Raw genomic sequence first — 27,700 nt, 5'->3', positions numbered from 1 at the left:
TCCGCGTCAACTATTCATGACGGGAGATTAACAGCAATTATCTAAGACTTTCTAAGTACCATAGTATCAGAGTTTCCAGAGACTTTCATAAGAGAAATCTTTGTCGTGCGCTCTCATTACTCAGAGAGGCACCTTGGTCAGACGAAGTTCCCCATCGCAGTCTAAGAGCTGTGACAGCTGTCATCCACTATCCGGCGGTTCGTCAGGAGAAGACGAGTGTCAACGAGGATTCAATCTGACAAGACGCAGTTGAGTATTCAGCCTGAAGAGAAACTTGAACTCTACAAGTAAGGTGTTTCATCTTCTCGTCAAGTCAACCAATATCCAAACTGTATTGCTTCACTCGCATTCCCCCGCAGTCATTCCCCCGTGCGTTTCTCCTTGCCTTTCCTTCCCTTTGAACCTACCTTCTTTCCTTTTTGCGTGCTTCATGGAATTCGTGAACTTTTGCTTGCACTTCTGACCCGAAGATATCTCTGCACAGAACCCCAAGACAAAGTCTGACGAAGAACTTCACAGGTACAATTAGGGTTCATAGAGAGAGTGTGTGTCTGTGTAGTACTATTCTGGGGAGAGATACTAATGTTCGTATATGTCTTCACTGCAGGAAGTTCAGTCAGATAACCTTCCAAAATATAGAAGAGAGGCAAATACCTGGGCAGAAACTGGTAGGACAAGTTTCGTTTATCATTTATGAATAGTCAGCACAGTGTCAGAAGGTTTGTGGTATATTCTCTCTCTCTCCCCCTTCTGTGTATTAGGCACCTTTCGAAATGGCGGCAAGATGAATAGCAGTCGCTGGAAGTAGGGTGCCAGTCGAAGTACAGGTATTCTCTTCTCTGTCCACTTCCCCTTTCCCTGCTGCTGGTGGTCTTGCTCTTGTAGCGAGGGTACCGGTGGAAGGGTGATCGGGACATTCGTCAGTACTGCCTCTGCGAAGCGTTGGAGCACCTGGATTCCTGATAGTGAGTTCCGCGTGTTTCCAGACTTCTGGGAAGGTGGCGGAGTTGAAGGAGCAGTTGATGACGTCTCGGAGGTGCGGTGCTATGACGGAGTCTGCTTTGTTGAAGATGTGGTGAGGGCAAGGGTCTGTGGGGGATCCAGCGTGGATGGAATTCATCAGGCGAATGGTGTCCTCAGTGGAGATTGGGTTCCAGGCGTTAAGGGTGTTTACGGGGGGAAGATGGTCAGCAGATGGTAGGGTGGGTTGGCTTCCGGGTTGGTTGTCAAAGCTGTTGTGGATGTCAGCAATCTTGTTGTGGAAAAAAGAGGCTAGGGAGTCGCAGAGGGTTTGAGAGGGGGTGATGTCGTTGGAGTTGGCCGAGGGGTTGGAAAATTCCTTGACGATGTTGAAAAGTTCCTTGCTGTTGTGGGCGTTGTTGTCAAGTCGAACCTTGAATGCTGTTTTCTTGGCTTTTCGGATCAGTTGGTGGTGAGTGCGGGTGGCGCTTTTGAAGGCGTCCTTGTTGCTGGTGGATGGGTCTTTTTTCCAGGCCTTTTCAAGGGAGCGGCATAGTTTCTTGGATTTCTTGAGCTCATCGTTGAACCATGAGGCCTTCTTGTTGCCAGGTTTGCTTTGACGTTTTTTCAGTGGTGCTAAGGTGTCGGCGGTGTTGGATAACCATAGGGTGAAGTTGGCGGTGGCTTCGTTTGCGTTAGAAGAGTGGGCTGGGGAGTTTAGAAGGAGCGATGCGGAGATCTGGTCCGTGGTGATTTTGTTCCAGTTTCTTAGCAGAGTTGGTTGGAGGTGGTTGGTGGGTTTTGGCTTGTTGTAGGTGAAGTGAACGCAGCTGTGGTCAGTCCAGAGGAGATCAGTAGTGTGGCTGAAGGAGACATGATTGCTGGAGGTGAAGATGGGGTCGAGTGTATGACCTGCAATGTGGGTGGGGGAAGTGACCAGTTGTTTAAGTCCGAGGTTGGCGAGGTTGTCTATGAGGGTGGCGGTGTTGCGGTCGTTGTTCTTTTCAAGGTGAAAGTTGAGGTCTCCCAGAAGGATGTAGTCTTTGGAGGGGAGCGCGTGTGGGGTGATGAAGTCCGTGATGTCTTCACTGAATTTTGCGCGGGGTCCTGGTGGCCTGTAGAGGAGGGTGCCTCTAAGAGTTGTCTTGGGGTCGATGTGGATCTGGAAGTGAAGGTGTTCGGAGTTAGCGAGGTTGGCGTCAGAGCTGGTAGAGATCCGGATGGATTTCTTATGGACGATAGCTATTCCTCCTCCTGTGTGGTCGGTGCGGTCCTTGCGTGTGATCTTATAGTCATCAGGGATAGCGATGGTGATGTCTGGGGCGGAGAACTGCCTCTGGTTATTTCATCAACTTCGACAACTTCTCTGAAGATCAAAACGACCCCGAAGTGATGCCAGAAACAAAAAAGACTTTTAAAGAAAAAGCAACGGAACTCTTTCATCAACTGAAGGAAATCTACCTTATTTCCCCTTGGCTAGAGTTCTGGTTTGGTCTAGTTGTATTTTTCCTCCTGCTTTGGCTCATCATGGTACTTTGTTTGGGAAAATTAATTGAGGGAAAATATAGTACAATGGACACAGAAAGTCAGAACATCAACCTAGTCCTCAAACCACACAGATCATCCCACGTGAAGAAAAGAGAACTGTCAACAGTAAATGTCACAGCAATTCCAATACCTGGTGGGGTAGTATGGGAGAAAACAGACTATGAGATCTATGGTCCGGTCGAAATCCTGAAGTATCCTCATCAACTGAAGGTTTCCTTAAGTGACTTTGTAAAACCTAGTACATTCTCTGATGATTGGGACTTTAACAGTATTAATGACATGATGTCTGATTTAGTAATGTCGGCTAGATTCACAGATCATGATTATTTACAAGGTTCATCTAGTTATGAGCAATTATTCTGCTACACACATTATGGTGATCATTATTTGCATAAATCTGCACAGCCTAGAAATGTTTTTATGTATAATCAATGGGAACATTGTGCTACACCACCTAAAAGCAGTTCTAAAGCATTTTTTGAGAAATTCAAATACTTCTCAGGGTTTAACACCAGTGATGCAGAAACGTTTTATTACAAACTGTTAGATAAAACAGGAATGAAAACAATGCTGACAAATTCTAAATTGATATATTCAGAAGCATTTTATGACAAAATGATGACATTTGGTTTTGATTATTGGAAAAATAACATTGAAACGAAAACCATTTGGGGTACAAAAGATTGGCAGGTACAAGGGCTTGAAGCACTATTCAGAACCTGCATGATACCAGAACAAATGATGTTTTTAAATGACACAATACACCAAACATCCTGTCTTGGCCTAGCTAAGATAAAAGACCTAAACAAACCGTCTATACCAAAGCCAATACCTGAAAATACAACTACAGATATTGAGTTAGACGTATCACAAATTTTACATTTTAACAGAACACATCCTGATTGGAAAAAGTGGTTAATCTGGCCTACTGACACAAACAGCTGTCAAGATAGATTCCTGAATAAAACACAGGGGTTAAAAATGACCATACAAGACCCTAGATACTCCCAGAGACAACATCCAGGGATAATAACAACATACAGTGTAGGGAAACTCTGCCTTGAATGGCTAACATCATCCACACTGGCTGAAATTAAACAACACTTGTCTTTACTAAAAGATGGTGCTGATTTGCGCGATTTCATTCTTGGACCACGCAAACAGCGTCAAAAGTGTTTCATAGGGACCAGTATCTATGCTGCTTACAACGAGGCTTGGAAAGTCACACAAATTGAAACAGCTGAAAAAATACGAGAAATTGATCGTATTAATTTGGAAAAATCACTTTCTGTAGTAGACAATGGGTTAATGACTCTGTCTTCGAGAATATATTCGTTGGACAATATTGTATCCTCTGCCTTTGATGTGATAGACAGAGACTTGCTAATGCTACAACATGGCCAGTCACAATTACGTTCTATTATACAATTAGGCTGGACGCTGCAAAATCTTCGTTCAGGCTATGTGCCTTGGCGTTTAATCAACACAACGTCATTATTTTCCATTTTTAACCTTACTGATAAACAAATCAGTTTGGCACAGAAAGGAGCAGACCATACAATCCTGAGCATCGAAAAACTTGAGAGATTACCATTGACAATGTCAGAGAGTCCTGTCATTGAATGGATAATACACGGAATTATCACTATTCCGATAACAACTTTCCGATTTAAAAAGTGCCTTGAGTACATACCTGCTGGCCAGTATGAACAATTGGGTAAAGGATATGTAAAATCAGAATGGAAATTACCATACACACATTCTTGCTATAGTGACAGCGACAAAAATGTATTTCTTAGTGGTGAAAACTGCAAACATTCACTAAGCGGTATACTTTTGTGCCAGGGTATTAATTTACACGGAGCTTGTGATGGAAATTCTAACAACCTTTCATGCCACCAGCTTGTCACACGTGCAACTCAGATAGAGCCCTTCTTTATGCAACTCGCTAACGGGAGTTACATTCTTAGAACGGATCACAGATGTTGTGGCCTAGTGCCAGGGAAAAGTTATCTAGTAAGAGTAACATCCATGGTCAAATGCTGTATGCAGGCATTGTTTCTGAGTGGGCCTGCAGACACAGTGACTCCCATCTGGCCTCGTCTGAATCTCTATTCTATACGAATTGATACTTTAAGCAAAATGAAGTCTGTGCTTTTGCAGACAACAGTGCCCATAACGTCATCAAAGGAGACGTATGATCTTCTAGTTGCAAGGACAGCTACTGAAGTTCATGAACTTTTATCAACAAATTGCCCCGTGCATTTCGTAGAAATGCTTAGCCAACTCCTTAACATGTCTAGTGCCACAGGCATCCCAGGCATATTTAAGACGATTTTTACGGGACTGCTAACACCTTTTCAAGCAATTTTGGGAATCGTTCCTAATTTTGTCCACTCTGTTTTTGGCGGCATACCCTTATTTTTGGGACTTGTAGCAGGCATTTTATTTTTGTCCGTCCTGCTTCGTTATGGCAAACCAAAGCTCAGACATAGCTCCCATGGGAATGGAAGAGACAATCCTAGCAATGTGCTACCGGGACAGGATAACTAACGTCCTTGGATTGGCCAGGCTGAGAGATCTAAAACATGACCTGGTTCCTTTCATTCAGACCTATATGGCAGAACAGTATCTTACCGGTACTTCGATGTATGCTATGCGGAGATGAGTGCGTGTTGGACATTTGTCTTTCACTTCCATCAGCAGTACCAATGGACGTCGATACTTTGCTCAGTCCGATAACGGCTCACGCATTGTGTTGTCCCCAGCGGCTACCAATCCTGATGACGGTATTCGTTGAGACTCCTGTACTAAGACTAGGTGGTAACAGTGGAGCGAGTGACAAAAGCAACATCACCCAGGTACGACCTTCTGTGAGCATTGCTGATCCCGACTATGATGACAGCAATCATTCTCACACCTGCCAAGTTACAGCACTATCGAATTTGGTTGAACTGTCACCTGATTTTGTAGACCAATTCTTTGGGAGCCTGTCTGATATGATGTTCTCACCCGAACAGAAATAATAACTTTGAAGAAGCTTTCCGACACACAGCGTTCCCATGAACTCTGAATTCGGCCTTCAGTTTTGATCAACAAAAACTGCTAAAAGCGTTGGAACTCTATTTCCCCGTTCAAGCATTAATTCTTTTGAATTGAACATTTTTTAATATTGACCTTTTTTGGCACGAACAATTCTTTGCTTAACGTAAAAACTATTCTTAGAGAACAGAAGCTTCAACTTCTATTTCTAAACACATCTAGAGACGTAATAACTTTACACCAGCCTCTAGCACATTTATTGCAATGCATTTATATGTGATGATTTATCTCGCCCTTCTTCTGTTTCAGAGATATTTCATGTGTAATTCTTTTTGCATAATCGTTCATTGATTTCATATGCTATAATTTTTTAATGATTTCTATGCTTCAAAAATGTACAGTACCTAAAAATTTCACGTATTACAATATACGCCTATTTCAAATGCATATATGTATTTTGGGGTGGGCAATGTTACACATGCATCTTATTGCTCTAGTTTTAGTAACTTGATGGACATGAACCCGTGGAGTGGGTGTTGCGTGCTTATCTAGGATCCTGATCGATACTGTGACCTTATGCCCCTATTCGGCTATAAATCCATTTATTCCCTATATTGGCATAACCGTTCAAGTGCGATATTCAGAAAGTCATCTCTGGCCTCACACGAACAGAGCCACATTCCAGAATAGTTTTCTCTGCCACTTCCTTTGCAACCAATTAGTGCAATGACAGAGCAGAAGTCACTATCTGAGATTCCTAGATTAACACTCCGAGTTCTTCAACAAGATAAAAACTCAGCAAACCTGGAAATCCCCGCTTGCTGTGTTTTGATTAGTAATGGAACTCTAATGAGCAACTGATAGCTATCACTTCCTAGTGACATCTTTAATTGACGTCTTATGTCCAGCAAACTTACGTCAAACCAGGCACCTGTCAGGTGTAAATATTACCAACGTTGCCTTAAGCAATTAATTGCCTGTTGCTAGCTGTCTCGTTGCTGTTGGTGAAGCAACCCTGTTGCAGCACCCTGCTGCCCGTCGCCTGAAGCTGCTGATACTATTATCGCTGCTAAAGCGCGAACGATGGTGTGGTGTAACTAGGAGCTGAACAGCTGTCCCTCTGCAAAGACGCCCAGCAGATGCCAGCTGCCCGTGGACGCTGTCCCCCCTCCTTCTCCTCCTCGACGCGCTGAAGAGAGACGCTGCCTTTCTCCTGCAGAGAAATCCAGCTCCAGCGTTTCTGGTCTGCCCTCGCGGGTGACTGGGATACCGAGTTCCCCCTGAAGGAGATACCAGACCTCCATCATTCTATTCAGAGGTATGGTGTTGACTAAACCCTTAGTGAGAATTCTTGAAGCAAACCTTGGCAAAACCAACTTAACTTAAAGCTACTTACTTACTCCCCTCCCACGTATTAGGCTTAGGTCAGGTACACTGGGGTAGGCGTAGTTAGAAGCACCAGTTGAGTATTTTAGCCTAATGTATATATGACTGTATATATGTTTTATTACTTTTAAACCATTGTATGGCTAAGAAACCATATCAATGCTTTTACAGTATTATTTCGCAATACTTATCTTACTGTACGTACTTTTTATCATAACAAGTCTTGCAATTGTGGCAATACATTTCTCTTGTACGAGAAGAAAGACTGTTCAATAAATGTTAACCCTTTATTGACAAACGCCCGTCTCTCTATTCTCTACATATTGTGAAAGTAAACTGCACTAACCTGACTGAGTAAAATAACTGTCTATTGTTTCACACGACCCTAGAGATTGACTCTTAATCTGAGGAGCAAAGTTGTCATGTTGCACGGTTGTTGGAAAACTGAATCCCTTCTTGTCTGTGCTGATCACTTCCTATTCAGTCAAGAAAGTTTCCAGTGACCTCTGAGCTAGTTGGTAACAAACCTAATTAAGTTTAGCATAGTCAGTAGAGGCCTGGAAGATCCGCACTTCTACGTCGATACTACTGTTTATGTTATTCCAATGCGCAGGGCCTAGTGGGAAACTAGGAACTACACTACAGTTTATTCTTTTCTTCCATTTCGGTTCCCTCGGTTTCCCTGTTAGTTCCTTGCTAGTTCCCTTTTGCCTTTCTTTCTCTTTGTAAAGTAGACTCTTGCTTCAAATGAGTTCAAAACCTTCTTTATTGGCAACTCTGCTACATGGATCATACAACGATGTCCACATCTCCTAGCCCCTTCCTCAACTGTCCCTCCCCAGAATATCTACCCATACATTCCTATTCCATCAGTGATGCCTCTTGCATTCCAAACACGGAATGCTCCAACACAACACATCTTCCCCCTTTATAATAATAAATAACACTAAAAAAACTATAAAGATAAAACAAACAAAAAAATCTATGCCAACATATAATCTCTAAATCTGTGAGGAGTATGGATGACTCTTCCAAATCTTCCCAACCTCCTTGAATCTGCACAAGTTTGTTCACATAATTCTTCATTTCCCAGATCATTCCCTTCTTCAATTTCCACTCCATCTTCTACTTCATCTTCCCACAACCATTCGTCAAACATAGCTGTAGTTTCCCCCAACATCCTCCTCTTGTGCTTTTTTAACATTTTTACATTTAGCTATTCGACTCATATGCCATACCCGACCATCACTAAGTCTAGCCGAGTTTCTCAGACATTCTACAACTTTACATGGCTTTGAAAATACACTTTCTCCTTTAGCCATTTTACCCCACTTCTTAGTTTTTACCCAATCTCCAACTTCAAGTTTTTCCATCCTTGTCACATTCTTTTTTTCGAAATTTCTTTTATATACCTGTTGTGCTCTTATAATATTCTCTTTAACTTTCTCCGGTGACCATTCAATATGTTTCGTACTGTCCATCCATCCTATATTATCTCTCGTGAATGGTTCCCTACCTCCCATCATCACAAACGGACTCAAACCAGTGAGAGAAGGTGTAAGACGATAACCCCACAACATTTTTTTAAGCTCAACTTCCCAATTCTTCTTATTCTCACAAGCAATTTGGATAGTCCCTTTAATGACACAATTAAACCGCTCCACTGCGCCATTACCCGAAGGATGATATACAGACGTCAATGCATGCGTTATGCCATTCCTTTTTTTTAAATCCTCAACCTTCACTGCTGTAAAATGCGTTCCATTATCACTAATCATTCGCCATTTGGCAAGCCATGCAAAGCAATCCTAATTCCCAGTACGCGAAGTACCTAAACTCCTCCCTTGAAATCACTGAATTGGCGTCATTGTGGAAAAGGAAGCTACCTGTATCCCTATTCAAGCAGGCTGTAAAAAGGGCAGCTAACATGCATTCGCTGATCCATGACAAAACACTCTGAGACATCGCTCACACGCCTGGTTGATAATACAATCTTACAAAAAGCCGGTACCTGCAGCCTATCTAGGGCTTGCTTTTCCATCACATTTCAAACTAATGTACCTAAAACTACGTATGGGCAAATTGCCAACAAATACCGACCAACCCGGCTCGAGGACACCGGCCCAAGGGAGTGCGATCTATGTGGTGCTGCTGTACAAGACATTATTCACTTGATCTGCATTTGTCCTGCATTGGATAGTGAACGCCAGAGCCTACTAAAGGCAAAATTTAATGAAAAAGGAATTCGTACATGCCGCTCAGCGATTCTACAAGCGTTGGACTCGGTGGATCCCCAATTTATCTGTCGAACAATTAAATATGTTATTAATTTTGAAAAAAAAGAAAAAAACTTTGCAAAGAGCAATCACAAACTTGAATCTCTAGGACTCTTAATACGCATTTCCTAATATTGAATCCGCTCTTTGAATCATTAGGACACCAAAAACACCAGTGTTCTTTACCATTTTAATTAACGGTTGTTTTAACACTTGTATAAGAATGTATTTTTCTATATATTTTAAAATAATATTGCATTTCATATTGTAACGGTTTTTACTAACTATACAATAAAATAATTTATACACTTACTAATCATTCTTTTAGGCAAACCTTCTCTCAAAAATACACCATTCAGAAAAGTTATCACTGTTTCCGCATCAGCTTTCTCAACAATTTCTAAATCAACCCACTTCCTAAAGTAGTCTATCAAAACTATAATAAACTTACTCTCTCCAATTTTGTTCTGAACTGGACCAACAAAGTCAATAGCAATCAGATCCCAAACCATTTCTGGACATTGCACAGGTGACAATTGTGGCTTCATCGTTGTTAAACTTTTATCCGAATCAGCACATTCTTTGCACTCCCTCACAACCCTTTCCACCTCTATATCTACACCTGGCCACCAATATGAACTTTTAACCCTCTTCTTTGTCCTAACAATGCCAAAATACCCTTCATGACATAAATCCACTATCCTTTTTCTCAAAAGTCTTGGTGGTATCATCTTTCCTCCTCTGTACACAAATCCTGACTCAACACTCAACTCACTTCTTACTTCCCAAAAACTTTTTTCTTCTGCTGCATCTGGTTTCCTTTCTCCCCAAGCTTCCAAAACCTTCTTTTTAATTTTCTCCATCAACTCATCTTTTCCATAATGCAAAACCCATTCTCTTTTATCAATAGACCTGACGACTTCTTCCTCTACCACAGCAATTTGATAATCATCCCACTCACTCCTAGGTACTTCTTTAATTGGTAAAGGCATTCTACTCAAACAGTCCGCAATTTTATTTTGTACACCTGGACAATATTTGATCCTGTAGTTGTAATCCTGCAATCTCATTGAAAGCCTTGCTGTTCTCGCCGATGCTCTTATCATACCTTCGTAGTCCATAAATTCACTAATGGCTTATGATCTGTTCTTACATCAAACTCATTTCCCCATAAATACGCTCTGAAATGTTCCATGCCCCACACACAACCTAGGGTCTCCCTTTCTATTACAGAATAAAGTTCTTCAGCTGGTGTTAAACTCCTTGACGCAAATCCAATAACTACTTCCTTATCACCACCTTCATTCTGTGTCAAAACTGCACCTAAACCTTTTCCGCTGGCATCCACTGTTAACACACTCCTTAAATCTGGATCAAATCCCTTAATAGGTGTGGCACTGCATACCTCCCTCTTCAAGATCTCAAAACTTTCTCTACACTTTTCATTCCAGTCAAATTTACTCCTTTGTTTGAATAATTGTCTCAAATCATAAGACTTTTCCGCAAAATTTTTCACAAATTTGGAGTAATACTCCGTCAACCCTAAAAATGAACGGAGTTCATCCTTGTTCTTTGGCTCCGGTGCTTCACTCACCGCCTCTAATAATTCTTTTTTTGGAGATATACCATCAATACCAATATTATGACCCAAATAAGCCACTTTTTGTTTAGCAAACTTACATTTTCCATATTCCGCTGTTAGTCCCTTATTCCTCAAAACATTGAATACATCCTTTAACCTTTGATCATGAATCTTCCTATTCTCCCCCATTACTAATATGTCGTCTTGAAAATACAACACACCACGAATATCTCTCAAAATCTCACTCCTAATCCTTTGGAAGACTGCCGCCGCAGAGGCTAGCCCAAATGGCATTCTAACATACTGGAAACAGCCAGTGTTATAAAAGCTGTTATTTTTCTGCTTTCCTTATGTAATTGAACCTGACGGTATGCTGACGATAAATAAACCGTTGAAAACCATCTCATACCTTTTGTTTTAGCCAATAGCTCATTATCTTTGGTAAAGGATATTTATCCACTAGGATCTCCTTGTTCACACCTCTCAAATCCACACACAATCTGATCTTACCATTCGACCTCCTAGCTACAACAATCGGAGTCATCCACACAGATGACTCAATCCTTTCAATTATTCCTGATGTTTCCAACCTCATCAATTCTTTCTCTGATTCATTCCTTACAGCAAATGGAACGTTTCTCACTTTATAATTCACAGGAACAGCATTCTCCTTCAATTTTATCTCATGTTTGAATCCTTTAAGCATACCAATTTTCCCTGAGAAAACATCACTATACTCTTCTTTAATTTCTTTTGCTAAATCATCATTCTCACCCAACACCATAACTTGTTCTTTAGCATTCGGATTTAGTATTATATCTAAACTTGCCTGATCTTTCCATCCCAAAACACTTGGTCCATATTCAGCAACATACATTCTTCCCTCTGCTACTCTCCCTGTGAACACAAATGTCACATCTCTACACCCCACCATAGGAATGCTTTCCCCAGTGAAACTTCTTGGATTGATATCACTTTTCATTAAGTCAACACCAATTTCTTTCTCAAACTTTTCCTTCCACATATCCAAATTAACGATAGTATATGGCGACCCTGAATCAGCCACCAACATCTCTTTCACCCCCGCCACATCAATTTCACATTTTGGTTTACTTCTTCCTTTACTCTTAACATCTAAAATAAAATCTCTTAACATAAAAATTTCATCATCATCTTCTGAATCTTCTTCTGAATCTCGTTCTTTCCTTTCATCCTCTTCCTTTGTCACATATTTTATCCTTGTAGTTTTATCTCTCCTATAGCAAACTCTTGCATAGTGACCAATTAAACCACATACTGTACATTTCTGATCTCTTGCCCTACAAGCTTTACTATTAGCCAAATGTGTATAGCTTCCACATCTATAACACGCTAAGTTAGTTTGGCTTCCTCTTCTGTATTCATTTTTTGTTGGTTGAATATATTTCTTATCCGACTTTATATCATTAGTCTTATCTTTTTTTTCTGCACCTACACTGCTTGCTCTTATAGTCTTTCTTACAACGCACACTTCTTCTTTATCTTTTCCTTTCTCATCATCCAGAGCTGCTTTTGCACATCTGACAGATACTTCAGCTTTCCTCACTACAGCCAGTACCTTATTCAATGTTCCATCTCCCATAGCCCACAACCTTTCTTGCACCCTTTTATTATTTGTCAGCATGATGATCTGATCTCTTATCAATTCTTCTTCTATTTGTCCAAATCTACATTTCTCCGCCATTCTCCTTAAAACACTTAAATAATCATCTATCTTCTCATTCTGCTCCTGTTTTCTTCTGAAAAACTTGTACCTGTCAATAGCTACACATACTGTTGGTGCATAATATCTTTCTGAGTCATCTAACGCATTCTCGTAGACATCTGTTTCATCTTCACCTCTTTCCTTCTTCTGCATTTTCTCATATTGCCTAATCCCTTCTGGTCCTAAGGAGTGTAACAATATTCCTTTTTAATTTCTGGCGTCATATCCTCATTTTTTATAGTGAACATATAGTTTTTAAAATACACCTTTCACTCTTGCCATCTAATTTTCGGTTCTCCAGGTTCTGTCAGGAATGGTATTGGTGGCGTCAATGTAAATGTTTGTGCTGCACACATTTTCTTCTGTATATATATTCCTTTAATTGAGCTTAACAATATAGTTAACCTTCGTTACTTGTGTTTGTTGTAATTCACAAACACTACCACTACTGTCTCTCAATTTACTTTCATTTCTTATCCAAGATGGCCGTTCAAAATTTGTGTCAGTTTTATTCTTAAAACACTGTCAAAACTTGTTCCTAAATGTTACTCCATAGTTCCCTATCCAAAATGGCCGTCTACAATTGCTGCTTGTAGTATTCACAAACTTTTAAATCCCTTATTCACCATATGCCAGATGAAACATTGTTCGTACAACGATTTTTCAACTAGAACTGCACACTCGAATTAGCAATACGTGTGCACCGTTGTTCAGTGAATACGAGTCTTCCCAACTCGTTACAATGGCATTTCCCAACGTTTCATTCTTTTCTCCTTAGATCATGTACTCGAACCGGCAACAATCGTGTTCTGCCCTAAAACGAATACGAGTCTTCCCAACTCGCTAAAATGGCCTCCAAACGTGATGAGATCACACGCTCGCCAATCAGCGTGTGTGAATCTTGTGTTGCTACTAGATGTCACAATCCTCTTCCTGCACGCGCAATACTTCTCCTTCTCGCGCAATGACGTTGCAGTGCACGCGATACTTCAATCACCTTCTCTTGTGCACAACGTCCGAACCACCGCTTCACGCACTATTCCTCTCGCGCAAGGTGCAGCTCTTTGGAAACGCGCTTTATGCAGGGATTCAGGCCAAGCAACTGGCAACACTACAACGTCTATAAAATGCAGCAGCCAGGCTGGTGTTAGATATCCCAAAGTTTGAACCAGTAGTGCACAGATTAATTGGTCTTCACTGGCTGCCAATCGGCAAAAGAGTTCAATTCAAATCCCTCTGTCTGACATACAAGGCACTCCATGGAACGAGCTGGCAGTTCCTGAAAAATCACTTGAAATGGTATGAGCCTTCCAGATCCTTGAGATCCAGCCATCAGAAAATGATTCAGGTACCTAGATTCAATCAGGTTAGATGGGGTGGGAGAAGTTTCAGGCTGCACGCAGCCAGGATTTGGAACTTGCTCCCAATGTCAATCAAAAACAGCCCCTCCTTGCTCTTTTTTAGAAAAGAGATAAAAACTTGGTTGTTCACGGCAAGTCTTTAAACCTCAAATAGAAGCTAGCTGGTCTATTATGTCACACAGCGCCAAGACGCCCATGGGCAATCGTGCGCTCTATAAATGCCAAATCAAATCAAATCAAATCTCTTTTATTATATTTCAAATTCACTCGTAAGCCATTTTCCTTATGCTTCACTTCTTCTTCATTCAAATCACCGTCCTGCTCACCGCAGTCCTTTTACATCGGCCAATTTCACTTCTTCTGCATCCTTTACATTACCCAATCTTTTCCTCCTTCGTGGGTTCACGCAAAGTTGCGCATCTTCTGTCGCCAATTTGTAAAGTAGACTCTTGCTTCAAATGAGTTCAAAACCTTCTTTATTGCCAACTCTGCTACATGGATCATACAACGATGTCCACATCTCCTAGCCCCTTCATCAACTGTCAATTCCTATTCCATCAGTGATGCCTCTTGCATTCCAAACACGGAATGCTCCAACACAACTCTCTTGTTGGTTTGTCTTCTCTACTTGTTTGTTCTATAGTTCTGCCCAGTGGGTTTGCGGCAGCACCCAGGGGGCTTACAGCAGGATTCCAGGTCAGTCCAAGGCTCATCAGAGCAACGTCCACTGCTGAAGCTGGTAAGCTTTGTAAACCTATGTGTGTGCTGCATTCATAACTCGGCTGGTCAAATACACTTACCTATCATACTCTGTTTTCCCTCTGGAATAGTTTTGAGCTATGTCCACATCTTAATGGTAACATGGGCTGTCACTACTGAGACGATTCTGCAACAGTGAGCAAAATGGATTCAGGTGGTTTTCTCATTTCCTTTACCTGTTTTTTCCCAAGTTCCTGTCACTGGTAGCAAGTCTACCTGTGCTTGCGGTTGTGGATATTCAAGGACCCCTGGGCTCTTAGCAGGTCTGCACCATCAGAACCTAACATCAGTCTACTCTAAGCTTTTTCTAAGAGACGCACCCATAGTTTTACTACAATGCAAAGTAGCCATATTTTGAGTGATTTTATTAGGGTCTATCTAAAAATCATATTCAATTTCCTTCAAATACACAGATACCAGATTAAGAGCTCTCTTCCTTTCTTACCATTCATTGCACACAGCAGCGGTTCCTTCGCTAAGGTGGAGGAGTGTCGCCCCAGTGCTCTGCGAGCAGTTTAAAAAGGAAAAATTAAATGACAATAACGGATTATTATCATTTTATTTTTTCGTCCCTGTTTAGGTGCGGGCTGGACTGGCCGAACACTCTAAGTGCACATGACGGTTCAACCGGTCGTCTTGGGCTGGCCAATCAGTCATGCGCACTTTGCATGTTCTCCACCTGCTGTATTGCACAGCCTGGGTCGAGAACATGCACAATCTCATATAGTCCCTGACTGAGCGCCAAACCACGGCTCTCAGACCTATCACGACGCTGCTGTCATGGTGACAGCAGCATCATGATTGGCTAGGGAAGCCTGTGTGCTTCCTGCGTGTCAACACCCGAAAAGGACTGGGAGGCAGCGGCCGGCCTGCAGGTAAGTGGTTATTTTTTAATCCCCCGCCACCCCTATTAAGCAGCAGCCACCACTGACTGTACGTCCAAAGAGTGATCTCTGATGAGACGAGTAAGAATGAGGTACGCACACACAGGTTTCACAGCTAGCTTCCTGCTCTGCGCCATGCCAGAACAATAGCTCAAGAGCTTAGGCTAATCCCTAAGCTAACGAGTCTTCCTGAAGTAGGTTAGGTGTAACATCCAATGCTTGGCCTCTCTCAGATAGAATTGCTTGTGGGTAACTAGATTAAAGTAACATTTGTAATCTCTTAAAAATTACAAATTGGAAACAGCATTTCCCAAAGCTACGGCACATTCATTACACATTCTTATATGTATATAGAAGCTGCTACCAAGAAAATAATATTTGTTTCTTGAAATATATATTGTTGGCTACTAGACAGAGGCTGTAGGCAGCTGTGCATGGGTGTTTATGTCGTGGAAGGCCCAGAACAATGGCGCAGACGAGACACAAGGATGTTTGTCTGTAATTCAATTTTAGAGATGCACTGTGGTATAAATTGGCTAAGCTATGTAAGGATTGTGTCTAACGTACATGAGACACGCTTAATGTGGCTTCTACATTAAGGATGGTTTTACCATTTACTCGGAGCACGAGAGGGGAAGGGTCAATGGCAGATACATTTCTTTGGCTGCAGCATTAGTACTGACTCCCTCACTCTGTAAAGAAGGGAAAAAAGAGAAATAGCAGACCAAGGGGAAAACTGATAGGCCGCATTTTTTGCTAAATGAGAGACAGAAGACATAACACAGCACCCACCATTCAGTCATCTGGCACTCGTAAGTCCAGCTCTTCAAATGTGCATATACAGTATTTCTACAGTGAGAACCTGGCCAGAAGGCAGTGGAGCATTTCGGATTCTGCATTTCTAATTTCTGTCCTTTGTTCTCCACTTACTGCTGTTACTGTGTATGGCTAGTATGAATTCAACACTGTTACCATTATGGTTAGACTTAACTGCAAACCCCTGTTGTATTTGGCACAAACAGACACTCTGATGAAAGTCCTTTCATTAGAAGACTTCAATTTACTTTTGATAACTTTAATCCTATCGCAGTGTGTGGATCACCACTGGTCTCCCCGCGGATTGTAGGAGGACAAGATGCTCAGGATGGGGCATGGCCCTGGCAGGTCAGCATCTATGTGAACAGTCACCCCCATTGTGGAGGATCACTCATCGCCAACCAGTGGGTGCTCTCTGCGGCCCACTGCTTCTCCCCGTAAGTATGAAAGAACTCATGAAGCGCCATGGTGGGGATGAGGAACTGTGTTGCTGTGAAGGCAGTTTGTGCTTAAGTTTTCATAACCTTTTACCCACAAAAGATAACCAGACCAAATTTGCATCTTCTCCCCTCCCACATGATGGGCATTCTAAAGATATCCAGGGTTTATGGGAGGCACTGAGAAAATAGCCAAAATGTAGCAAAAGTTGGAGATTTTTAGGGGAAAAAAGGAAAAAGATATTTGCAAGAAAATTTGTTTTTTCCTGAAGGTGGCATCAACAAAAGGTTTGCTATGCTAAGATTGCCTTTTTCCATGTTCTCAAGACAGGCAGAGTTGTACAAAAAATCTTTTTTTCAACACAGTTTTTGCAATTTTTTAAGTGATAGTTATTATTTTGTATTTTTGCTGTTTTTTTTGCGGGGGGCAGAGTTGTTAAAGTCATGGGAAAACCTGGAAACTGTACATTTCTAAAAAGTAGCACGCTTTTCCCCCCATACTGGCGGCTGGATTTTCCTGATGCAATTTGTGTGTGCTCTCTTTCCAGGTAAAAGTTGCCCCTGAACTATTGTAATATTGTTTTGAAAGCATGTGCAAGTTTATGGATAAAAATAAAAGAGCAGGGCAGAGCCAAGCGGTCCATTATGGCGGGCGCCCTCTGAGTGAGCTCCGCGAGCCCGGGCCAATATCCTCCAGTAATCCTCCTGAATCCAGTTCATTCTTTCGGGGGCGGCTGTCTGTGCCACCTGACACCCCCCTGGTGGCGTTGAGGCTGCATTTAGAGTAGAACAATTGCCGCGGAATGCCACATGGCCTGTGATTCTGCAGTCCGGTACACACTGTGGGCCGCGTCCGCAGCAGAGTTATACGCGCCTCCCGAAGGGGGCTGGGCCCGGCCATGCAGACTTGTCTCTGGGCCCTGTGCCGCAGTGTTGTTGAGCCCGGCCTGGAGCGTATACAGGAGGTTTAGCGAGAGACAGGTGGGCCGCCGACATCGAGAAAGGCCTGGGCAGGGCTGGTGGCCCGATCATCCTTGGCTGGCGGCGCCTATCCAGGGGAGGCGCAGAGACACGGTGAGTGACCGGACTGCGGCCCCTGAGGCACAGATCCTGCGACAGTGGTGCATGATGAGGTGAGGAACCTCCTTGGGAGGGGGCATACTCCCTGTGGCGGTCCCACTGCGGCTTGTGGCCGGAGGGCCTCCCTCGGCCCTCCGCTAGCGCACCACCAGCTGCTGCCCCCTTGAGTCACTGTCTGAATACAGAGGGCTGTGTCTTTGGTGCAACGATCAAGGGCAAGGTGTCTAGACCTGGAGAGACCCCCTACACAGTCGGCCACTATATAAGAACAGCAGGACATGCAGCGGTGAACCCTCCTGACCTATGGAGCGCAGCTAATTTTGCAGGAAGGAGTGGGTGGGCGGTCAGAGGTAGACAATTTTGTGACCCTGAGCTCCTTTTTCGGCTGGGCCTAGAGGGGGTGCCTGAGGCCCTGGCTCATTCTGGGACAAGGCGAGAAGTAGCTGTGACAATCCCCGGTGTCCGGAGCTAGGGTGCTACTTGACCTGAGGGGGCAGCCAGAATCTGGAAACTCGGTCTTGACAACAACCCGCTGTGCAACATGTCTAAGGGCAAGACCCCCGGGCTGGCACTAAGCAGAGCACCATAGACAGATTCACGGTGACAGCAATAAAACCCGGACAGCGTGGCAAGCCTACCAGACAAGCTTCCCTTCTAGCTGCCTTTACCCAGTCCAGGCAGGCACTTGAGAGAGACCCAAATTGGCGCATTGGGTATAGAGGTGAGGCTGCTATGTCAAGCCCTTCACAACGCCGTGGATCGCATAACGGAGACTGAGACAAGTGTCACAGGGATGGAAGACGCTGTGTCCAAATTCCAACACAAAGTTGCTGCCTTGGACTAACTAACCAAAGGTCTGGCCCTGTGGCTGGTGGACGCAGAGGTACTAGCACGACGAAACAACCTCAGTTTTGTGGGTAGTCTCGAAAATTGTGAGGGGAATGACGCAGGAAAGTTCCTCACACGATGGCTCAACTCCTGGATCACTGAGAGCGCACTCTCCTCGTGCTTTGTGGTCGAACGTGCACATAGGGCCCTGCAGCAGTGGCCTCCGCCACGGGCTAGACCACATTCTATGATTGCACGAATCCTCAATTTTCACGACTGGGATATCATTTTGCAGCAGACAGGGCTAAAATCGGACTTATTTAAAAAAATATATTTTTATTGTTTTTCCAAAAATATGCACAGTACAGCTCTATGGAGAATTATAACACCAATAAACCTCACAACAACTCTGTGACCCACTGAATACGCAGCAACATAGTACTTCTGTATACCTAATCGCCATCATGACACACCTCAATAAATCGTTACATTTGTTCTTACAGCACCATGTCATTATCCAGACTGTTGAGTGGTGTCCGTTTGCTGAAGAAGATGTTGTCTGAGCGGTTACCATATGTCTCTTGGCCTCGATATCATAGGTAGTTCCTCCGCATATAGTGCCAGTTTCTCATTGCAATATACCATCGGCCATATTCATCAACATGAATTGCGCTCGCAAATGGCCAGATTCTGAGAATCTGGCCGTTTGCGAGTGCGATTTTTGCATTTGGGATTCATCATCCCAAATGCAAAAATCGTTATTACCGAAATCGCATATTTGCGAGGAATTGGATTTAAGGAATCTCTAATAGAGATTCCTTAAATCCAATTAATCAACCAATTGAAAATTGCGAATTCGCAATATTTGGTCGCAATTTACCACCAAGTCTGACTTGGTGGTAAATTGCGAAAAAAGAGTAAAAAGCACTTTAGTGCATTTTTTTCTTTTGCATGTTACACACACACATGTCCTCTGGACATGTGTGTGCGCAACACCTGTTCAAATGTGCATTTGAGGGGTGCTACAGGGTGTCCTTTGGACACCCCTGGCACCCTTCAAATCGCAATCTTATTTGCGATTAGCAAATTGCTAATCGCAAATAAGGAATACTCCCCATTCATTCCTATGGGCCTTTTGGCCCATAGGAATGAATGGGGAGTTTTTCCTTATTTGCGATTAGCAATTTGCTAATCGCAAATAAGGAATCAGTAGGAATCGCAATAAATTTTGCTAATCCTACATGAATCCCGTTTTGCGAGTCCTTAATAGCGAATCGCTATAATTCGCTATTAGGGCCTCGCAAAACGGGAGATTGATGAATCAGGCTGCATATCCTTAATCCACAATTTAATAGTTGGGGCTAAGACACTTTCCCAATGTAGCGCCACTCAACCCTTAGCCATCAGGAGTACAATACAAACAAACTTTCCCACTGCTCCTTTCAACTGCGGCACAAAACACAGCAAGCATACAGCAGGTGAACATAGCAGCGTGGTCCCGTCATTTCTAGTAGCCGCTGCACCACACTCTCCCAGAACAATAACACACATCTACACTCCCATGCAAGGTGGAGGAAGTCAGCGTCAGGTTGACCGCACCGCTTACAATAACTCATGTCTCTAAGTCCATATTATGAAGCCAGACCGGGGTGTAGAAAGCTTGGTGGACATATTTCAAATGAATTATGCACAAATTCCCGTTAGGAGTAAGGGACCCCGTCAGCCTACAGATACGCACCCAATCTGTGTCTGATAATTGAGAAGTTAAACTTTGGTTCCAGCGAGCAAGACTTCTGTCCGGCGCATAAATCCTCTCCCCCCTCACCTTCTTATACTGTTTAGTGATCAATTTGCGTCGTGATGGTGCTACCAGTAGTAGCTGTAGGGTTTGTAATCTTGGTGGTTCGTGTGGGTATATATGATAGTGATTACTAATCGCGCGTCTCAACCTGAAGATGGTAAACTGAAACAGCAGTGAGGGATTTGTGATGTAGGACAGGTGTTCCTCCGGAATTAAACGCCCCTCCAGAAATATATCCCGCATGTTTACGATCCCTACTACCCTCATGGTTTTGATGGGGCCTTCCTCTTGTGTGACAAAGAGGGCTGCATGGTGTGCTATGGGTAGTGCTGGTGCGTATTAAGGTAATTTATCAGTAAGTTTACCTATGGCCTGCCACGCTCCTATAGTTGCGTCTACTGAATTAATTTCTGCGCGGGGTGTGTGCCTGCGGTTATGTGTGATAACCCCTGCCAGCGGAACCGGGTGTGTATCCCCATCTTCTACCGCAACATGCGGAGTGAAAGCGGGTGGCTGGAACCAATAATATGCATATTGTGCCTGCAAACATGAATAATAAAGATAGAGGTCTGGCGCATTGAATCCACCCCTGGCCTAATCCTGCGTCAATGTAGCCCAGTTCACTCTGGCCTGCTTACCTCCCCATATCAAGCGAAGGAGCAAGGTTTGCACCTCCTTGAAGAATTGGCAAGTCAATTTAATCGGGATGTTTGTGAACAAGTAGAGGAGACGCGGCAATACAACCATTTTGATTATCGCTATTTGATCAGCAAGGGAAAGCGACAACCTGTTCCACCTATCCACCTGCTGCTCAAATGTCATGCATGCCCTGCCATAATTTTCCCTGAAAACTATAGTTCAGGAGTTTTGCTATGATGGGTCTCGCACCAGTTGGAGGGAGCGGCGCCAGTGATCTATGCGCCCTTTCAACAATAAAGACAGACGGGAAGGTGTCTTTACCTAGCAGCACAATCAGTAGGGACTCAATATAGCGTTCCATGGGACCAGTATTGTTCCATTCCGCAATCCCCATGAAGCGCAGGTTGTTGCGACGAGACCTCGCTTTTAAGTCTTCTGATTTCGCCATGAGTGTCGCCAGCACTTTGTCCGTTCTTTCCTGTTTAGTTTCAGTTTGGCGCTGCGCATCCTCAGCATCAGAGATCCGCCTCTCCGCCATGTCTATCCGCTCCGTGTGCCGATCCAGCCTTTCGGAAATGCGCTCCACTCCATAGATCAGTGAATCAATCTTTCCGTCTATGTTGGTTAGCGGCGCTTAGATCGTCGAGAACATGGTTTGAAAGTCCACGGCAGTATTGGGCTGCGTACTCACCGCAGGCGCTGATGTTTGTTCCGTCCCAGGGTTGTCCGCCATTTTCTTTGCCTGCTCACAATTAAGTCAGGGCTGATTTCGGTCTGGCTGGCCCATTATTGCTGTTCAGTGGCCTACAGAGCGCCAAAACGTTGATTCGCCACAGGCAGGCCTGGGGGCCTCGTTCCTCTGGTTAGGTAGCGCGATGTGTGCGCAGTTAGTGGAGATGGACGTTCTCGGGCCCCTAGTGTGCGTACAATAGGGCAGCAGAGGCTCTTCAGAGATGCTCCCGCTCACCCGCTGCCTCACAATCTGAAAAGGTTTGTGGGTGTCAGAGCCATTGATGCAGCCTGCCTCGGTAGCAGCAATTAGCTGGCGCACTCTGGACGTCAGTACATGGCGGGCATACAGGGGCAATGTGAGTGGATCAGGGTCTCCAGCAAAGGGTTGCCCGCTGCGCGGTCCCACCTCCACGCCAGCGGGGGCCCGATATTCCGGCCAACAGCAACGCCAGTCAGAGGGGCGGGGGGCACAGACGAGCAGCCCTCAGGTAGCGCGGGGCCCACCTGCAAACGCCAGGCACGCCAGCTGAGCCAAGATCCTCCTGCCAACAGCTAGGGAGGGGCGCGCCAGTATGAGGCAGAAGCACTGTCCTTGGACAGGACCCGCAGTGCCGCCTGACACCGCTGCAGTCCGCTCCGCCTCTATCGCCGCTGGTCCTCAATCACGCTCGCGGCTCGCCTCCGCAGGCCGCCCCACCTTTATTCCTCTGAGCGGTCAGGGTCCCCGGCCCCCGCAACGTCGTCACAGTCAGCCGCACGGCTCCACCAGCGGCGTCCCCACAAGCAGGAGAGGGACCGCACAGCCGGCTCTCCGCAGCCTCAACGTCTCCGCCCACTCGAAGCCGCAGCTGCGTCTCTCACAGGCCCTGCAAACGCCGACAGCACCAACGTCGTTATCTGTGTCTTCCCGGGAGGTCGCACCTTCGGATGTCGGCTCAATCGGATGTCACGGTGCTCTGGTGAGTAGATCTGTGGATTCTGGTTGACAATACAGGCTGAAAAAGGAGGATAAGTTTAGGCGACCGCAAGGAGCTCGCCTACGAAGCGGCCATCTTGCAGGCCGGTCTAGCTCAGCCCCCTTAAATCGGACTTATATGACTTATATTATGATTCCCATTGTATTATGATCTTCCTGGACTACACAAAAATGGTCCACTAGCAACGCCAGTCTTTTATAGCCATGAAGGCCCGGCTTCAAAACCTCGAGGTGTCATATATTATTCTATAACCTGCCCGTATGCGGGTATTTTTTAACGCCTGCATCCTCTTCTTTGACACCCCAGAGGAAGTCTTTTTATAGACTGATGAACAGCGGACCCTGAAACCACACATTCCACAACAAAGAAGCTCTGACTAACAGGGGAATCTAGCCGCTCACAGTCAAAGCCCGCAGATAAACGAAGACATTGCTCTAGATCTACATGGCGCTCCAAAAATAATACCTCGGAAAGCATGCCGCCCAACAAGAAAATGATTCTCACAGTCCTGTTGACTGATCCTCCTCCGAGGGGGCAGCCCCTGTTTTATTTAGTACACATATGATGGTACTCAGGACAGTATGGGCCAATCGGTCAGGAGTGCTCCAGACCCCCACTGAACTTGGGACACCATTGGGACTTTGGGGATCTATTGGAGAGACTGTTCCTCGCCTCCCTGTTGGTGGTGGGGGGCAGCGCTTTCCGCGATAGATACTTCTGTCGTTTTGAGGTATTAGGGTGGGATGGGAGGGGATGTTGGTATACATATTTTGTTTGTAGGGTTCAGATCCAGTTTCGCTGCGTAGCTTTAATGTCCCTGAATTCGCACTGCCATGAATTCCCTGCTTCTGAGTATTGACCCCCTATAACGCAATGGTGGCCCAATTAGGGTAAGAATGTATTCATAAGGAATCTTTTGGCTTCCAATTTGAACGCCGTCGTTGAGGAGATTCTGCGAACTTCCGGTGGAAGAGAGTTCCATATCTTTGGGGCCGTGCCGGAGAAGGCTCTGAGACAGGATCTCTTTTTGCGGAGGATGAGTGGTTTCAAAAGCAAAGTAGTGGCACTTTTTGAGGCTCTTGCACCACAAGATAGCTCAAGTTTTTGTGCCAGGTACCTGGGAGTATTGAAGTGAAGGGCTTTGTGTGCCAGAACCGCAATCTTTAACTGAATTTGTGCTTCGTAGGGCAACCACTTAAGAGATTTTAGGACTGGGGATATGTGCTTAATCTTTCTGGGGAATCCTACCTGTTGCACACGCCGTAGCCTGCCAATTTAGCTGCTGTTGGGTACATTTCGTCCCCCTCCCGCCGCTGCACCAACCACCCAGCGGCCGCCGAGCGGAGGGGGGCACTTTGCACCGGAGGCGTAAAAACTTCACTTCCCGCCTGCCCTAGCGGCATCACGGAGCCAGAGCGCGCCAGGCGGCGCTTCAAAGAGGCATCACCCCGGTGGAGCGGGTGACGCTGCTCAATCTTTCTGGGGAATCCTACCTGTTGCACACGTCGTAGCCTGCCAATTTAGCTGCTGTTGGGTCCATTTCGTCCCCCTCCCGCCGCCGCACTAACCACCCAGCGGCCGCCGAGCAGAGGGGGGCACTTTGCACCCGAGGCGTAAAAACTTCACTTCCCGCCTGCCCTAGCGGCATCACGGAGCCAGAGCGCGCCAGGCGGCGCTTCAAAGAGGCGTCACCCCCGCGTCGCGGGAGCGCCCGGGCAAAGGGCGGGCCCTCTGTGGCCCTCAGAGGCCCGAGGAGACTAGACTGGGCCGGAACCCCTGGCTGTCTGTTTACACTTATTGACCATCTGAGTAAGTCCTTCATTTTACTTCCTTAATAACATTATAATGTCAACGACGGCCTTAAGTCCTGAGATCGTCACCTCTGAAAAACCTGGGAGCTTGTCAAATGGAACTCTGGACAACTACTTCCTTAGAACTGGTCCTGAAACTCCTAAAGAACTAACTCTAGCTGAGCGGGGGTAACAACGTCGCCGCTCGATTGAAAGCATTAGGAACAGGACTTTGATTGACCCTATTCCAGTAGCTAATATTACTACTGAGGCGAGCCAGTATGGCAATGACGATATTGTATCCCTGGATAGTGTGCCTCTTCTATTTAGAGATAGCATGCCTACACCCAGTACCTGCCATATAAAAGCTGCGAGTTTCACCTTACCCCACAACCCCACTAGCTTATCCAATATAACGGAGGTGCTGATAACACCAACACCTATGCCATCTAAAACTACACGAAACAAGATCAAGAAAACAATGCTGCACAAAACCTATGGCCCACCCCCAACTAAAAAAAGACGCAAAGGGTGGAACCATATAAACAAAAGTTGAGCCATTCCGATTTTGGCAAAAAAGTCAAGCCTATCATTATCAACGAACATTGCACTATATCTATTAATGACAATGAGGGAATAGTTACAGTACCCTCACCATCCCTAGTAACTACAGACAAAGACAGGGAGGATAGTACTGACACAACTTTAGCTGACACTGCGCCACAACCAGCGCATACCAGCGTCACACTAGACAGCATTGAACATATAATTAGGAGCTACACTCTAGCAATTGTTGAGAGATTAAAGAGGGTGGAGGAAAGACTTGGGAAAATAGAGCTGGAACTGGGAAGTAAGGAGATCCCTACCAGGGGGGCTGTAGCAAATAACGCTGCACAAACCATTCCAACGTCTACTGAAACCACCACTTGTGCCCACAATCCTCCAGCTAATCTGATAACTGCAGCTCCTAAACCCTCTCAAAATACAAATACAAATCAACCTAAACCACCTCCTACAAAGCTGATAAACAAACCCAACCCTACTCCTGTCATCCCAGCTAGCAAGCCATTGAAGGGTTTGGGAACTCCATCCTTGGGGACAGCTAGAATAGAAGGGGGAAGCACTAGGCACACACGGGGGTCACTAAAGAGGGGTCCATTAACAGAACTTCCACCGGAAGCAGTGCCTTTCGTGGTGGTTCTCACGGGTGTGCCAGAGCTGAAAGAGAACAAGCGGGAAGGATACGCCCAGCTCAAGAACAAAATCATGCATTGGCTGAGTATATACCGGCCAATTGCAAGTAACATCAACGGCGAAATAGTACATGTTCGCCGTCTTCAGTGGTTAGGTGGCAGACCTAAGGATATTGAGGGAGATGTGGTGGTAGTCAATTTCAGAGACCAAAATGCTGTCCACTACATACTAAATTGGCCTACAGGTAATGCCAACAACCGCATTACCCCCCGTCCCCTAACGTATTTCTATCCAAGATCTATAGTGTTCCCGCCTCAGCATCCACATAGACAAGTTTACTCTAATAATTATTTTCCTATCACACAGAACATTAGGAACCCTGCATATGCGCATTATCCAGTACCTGCCCCTGATCCATATGGGTGGAATATTGTACCCCCTAGGTTCAATACAACTGCCCACAGGAGAATGGACCATCTAAAGCCCTTCACGCCATTGGAGACAACAAATAGGTTTATTTTACTAAATGGATTGGATGATTGTGACTGACGTTCACAGAACAGATGGGATGGGGGCAGTGGAATACATATACTTAACATGGAGGGCACTGATGAGGAAGATGAGGTAGAGGGAAACTACAGGGCTAATAGTATAAGTTGTGTAACAGGCCCACTTATGGGGGGGACTAATATAGCCGGTTACCTTCGGCCAGTATGCGGCACTTTAGTATTACAAGACAAAGATGTAAACTTATGTCACGCTGACCCCAAAAATACAGAGACAGTTACGGTCTCAGGGGCCAATTTGTGTGACACTGAAGTTACATCCGACCCAAATACTGATTTTACTAGAAAGGGAGAAATGGTGACTGTCACATCCAAACACAGAGTAGGCACTACAAATCAAATAAATTGTCTCACGGGACAAACAGAAGTGGTTGCCAGGGGTCTACATGTTAATCTTCAAGGATCCACGGAGTCTATTGATCCCATAGGATCTACCACTCTTTTTGGGGAACCACGCCTATGGCGCAATCAGGCCCAAAATGAAACGTCTAATGTCCCGGGTGGACAGTTCTTAGTATCCTGGAACGTGGCAGGTCTTAGGAACAAGATGGCCTCAAGGGACTGGACCGACTTCATTGTTAATTATATGATAGTCACCATGCAGGAAACCTGGGCAGTCGAACCCCAAAATAGATTAGGATATTTACAATTCACGATAGCCGCAACCCATTCCAACAAGGAAAGGCCAATGGGGGGTCGAACAAGTTGGGTCAAGCAGGATGACAGATACACAACAACTCAGCTAGTAACCAATTCTAAAGATATATTGGCGGTAAAGTTAAAATCCCCTGTGTTTGGTGAATTAATAATTTTTAACGTTTATGCCAGGGGAAAACCGGGAGGGAAACCGTCAGAGACAGTTGAGGCATTGGGCCATTATGTGAGAGCATGGAGGGGAAATGCAAATGTTTTAATATGTGGTGATTTTAATTGTTCCTTTGAGCCCTTGGATCAAAGTGATCTAGAACTCACCGAGGCAGAAGATATCTGCTGGCAAATCCCCTCACTTAATATACCCCCAATAAAGAGGTGGACTCAAGCAGCTCTCCAACTCAAGACTTTCAGTCTTGAGTGTGGGCTTAGAGCAGTAAACGGGAGAACACATGGGGATAGGCAGGGCAATCCCACATTTAACAATAGCTTGAGTACAAGTAGAATAGATTACATCCTAGTGAACTTGGAATTTTGGTGGTCTATATGTGATATGACCATAATCCAAAGAATAGAGAGTGATCATAACCCACTCAGCCTAGAGATACAGCTCCTTAAGGGCCAGGGAAAAGATGAAATAGAAACAT

General features: G+C 44.8%; 1 protein-coding gene across 3 annotated transcripts in view; it reads left to right on the top strand.

Moving 5' to 3' along the window:
* Positions 1 to 27,700, top strand: part of LOC147703659 (serine protease 27-like) — a 337,557-nt gene that overhangs the window by 99,840 nt on the left and 210,017 nt on the right. For all 3 annotated transcript variants that reach the window (XM_086931995.1, XM_086931996.1, XM_086931997.1), the window contains exon 4: positions 16,633 to 16,795. In XM_086931995.1, coding sequence (XP_086788121.1) covers positions 16,633 to 16,795 — 163 coding nt within the window. The remainder of the gene's footprint in view (positions 1 to 16,632; positions 16,796 to 27,700) is intronic.

The sequence above is a fragment of the Lissotriton vulgaris genome, chromosome 7, assembly GCF_964263255.1.
Source record: "Lissotriton vulgaris chromosome 7, aLisVul1.2, whole genome shotgun sequence".
Taxonomy (NCBI): Eukaryota; Metazoa; Chordata; class Amphibia; order Caudata; family Salamandridae; genus Lissotriton; species Lissotriton vulgaris.
This window is presented reverse-complemented; position numbering and strand designations above follow the sequence as displayed.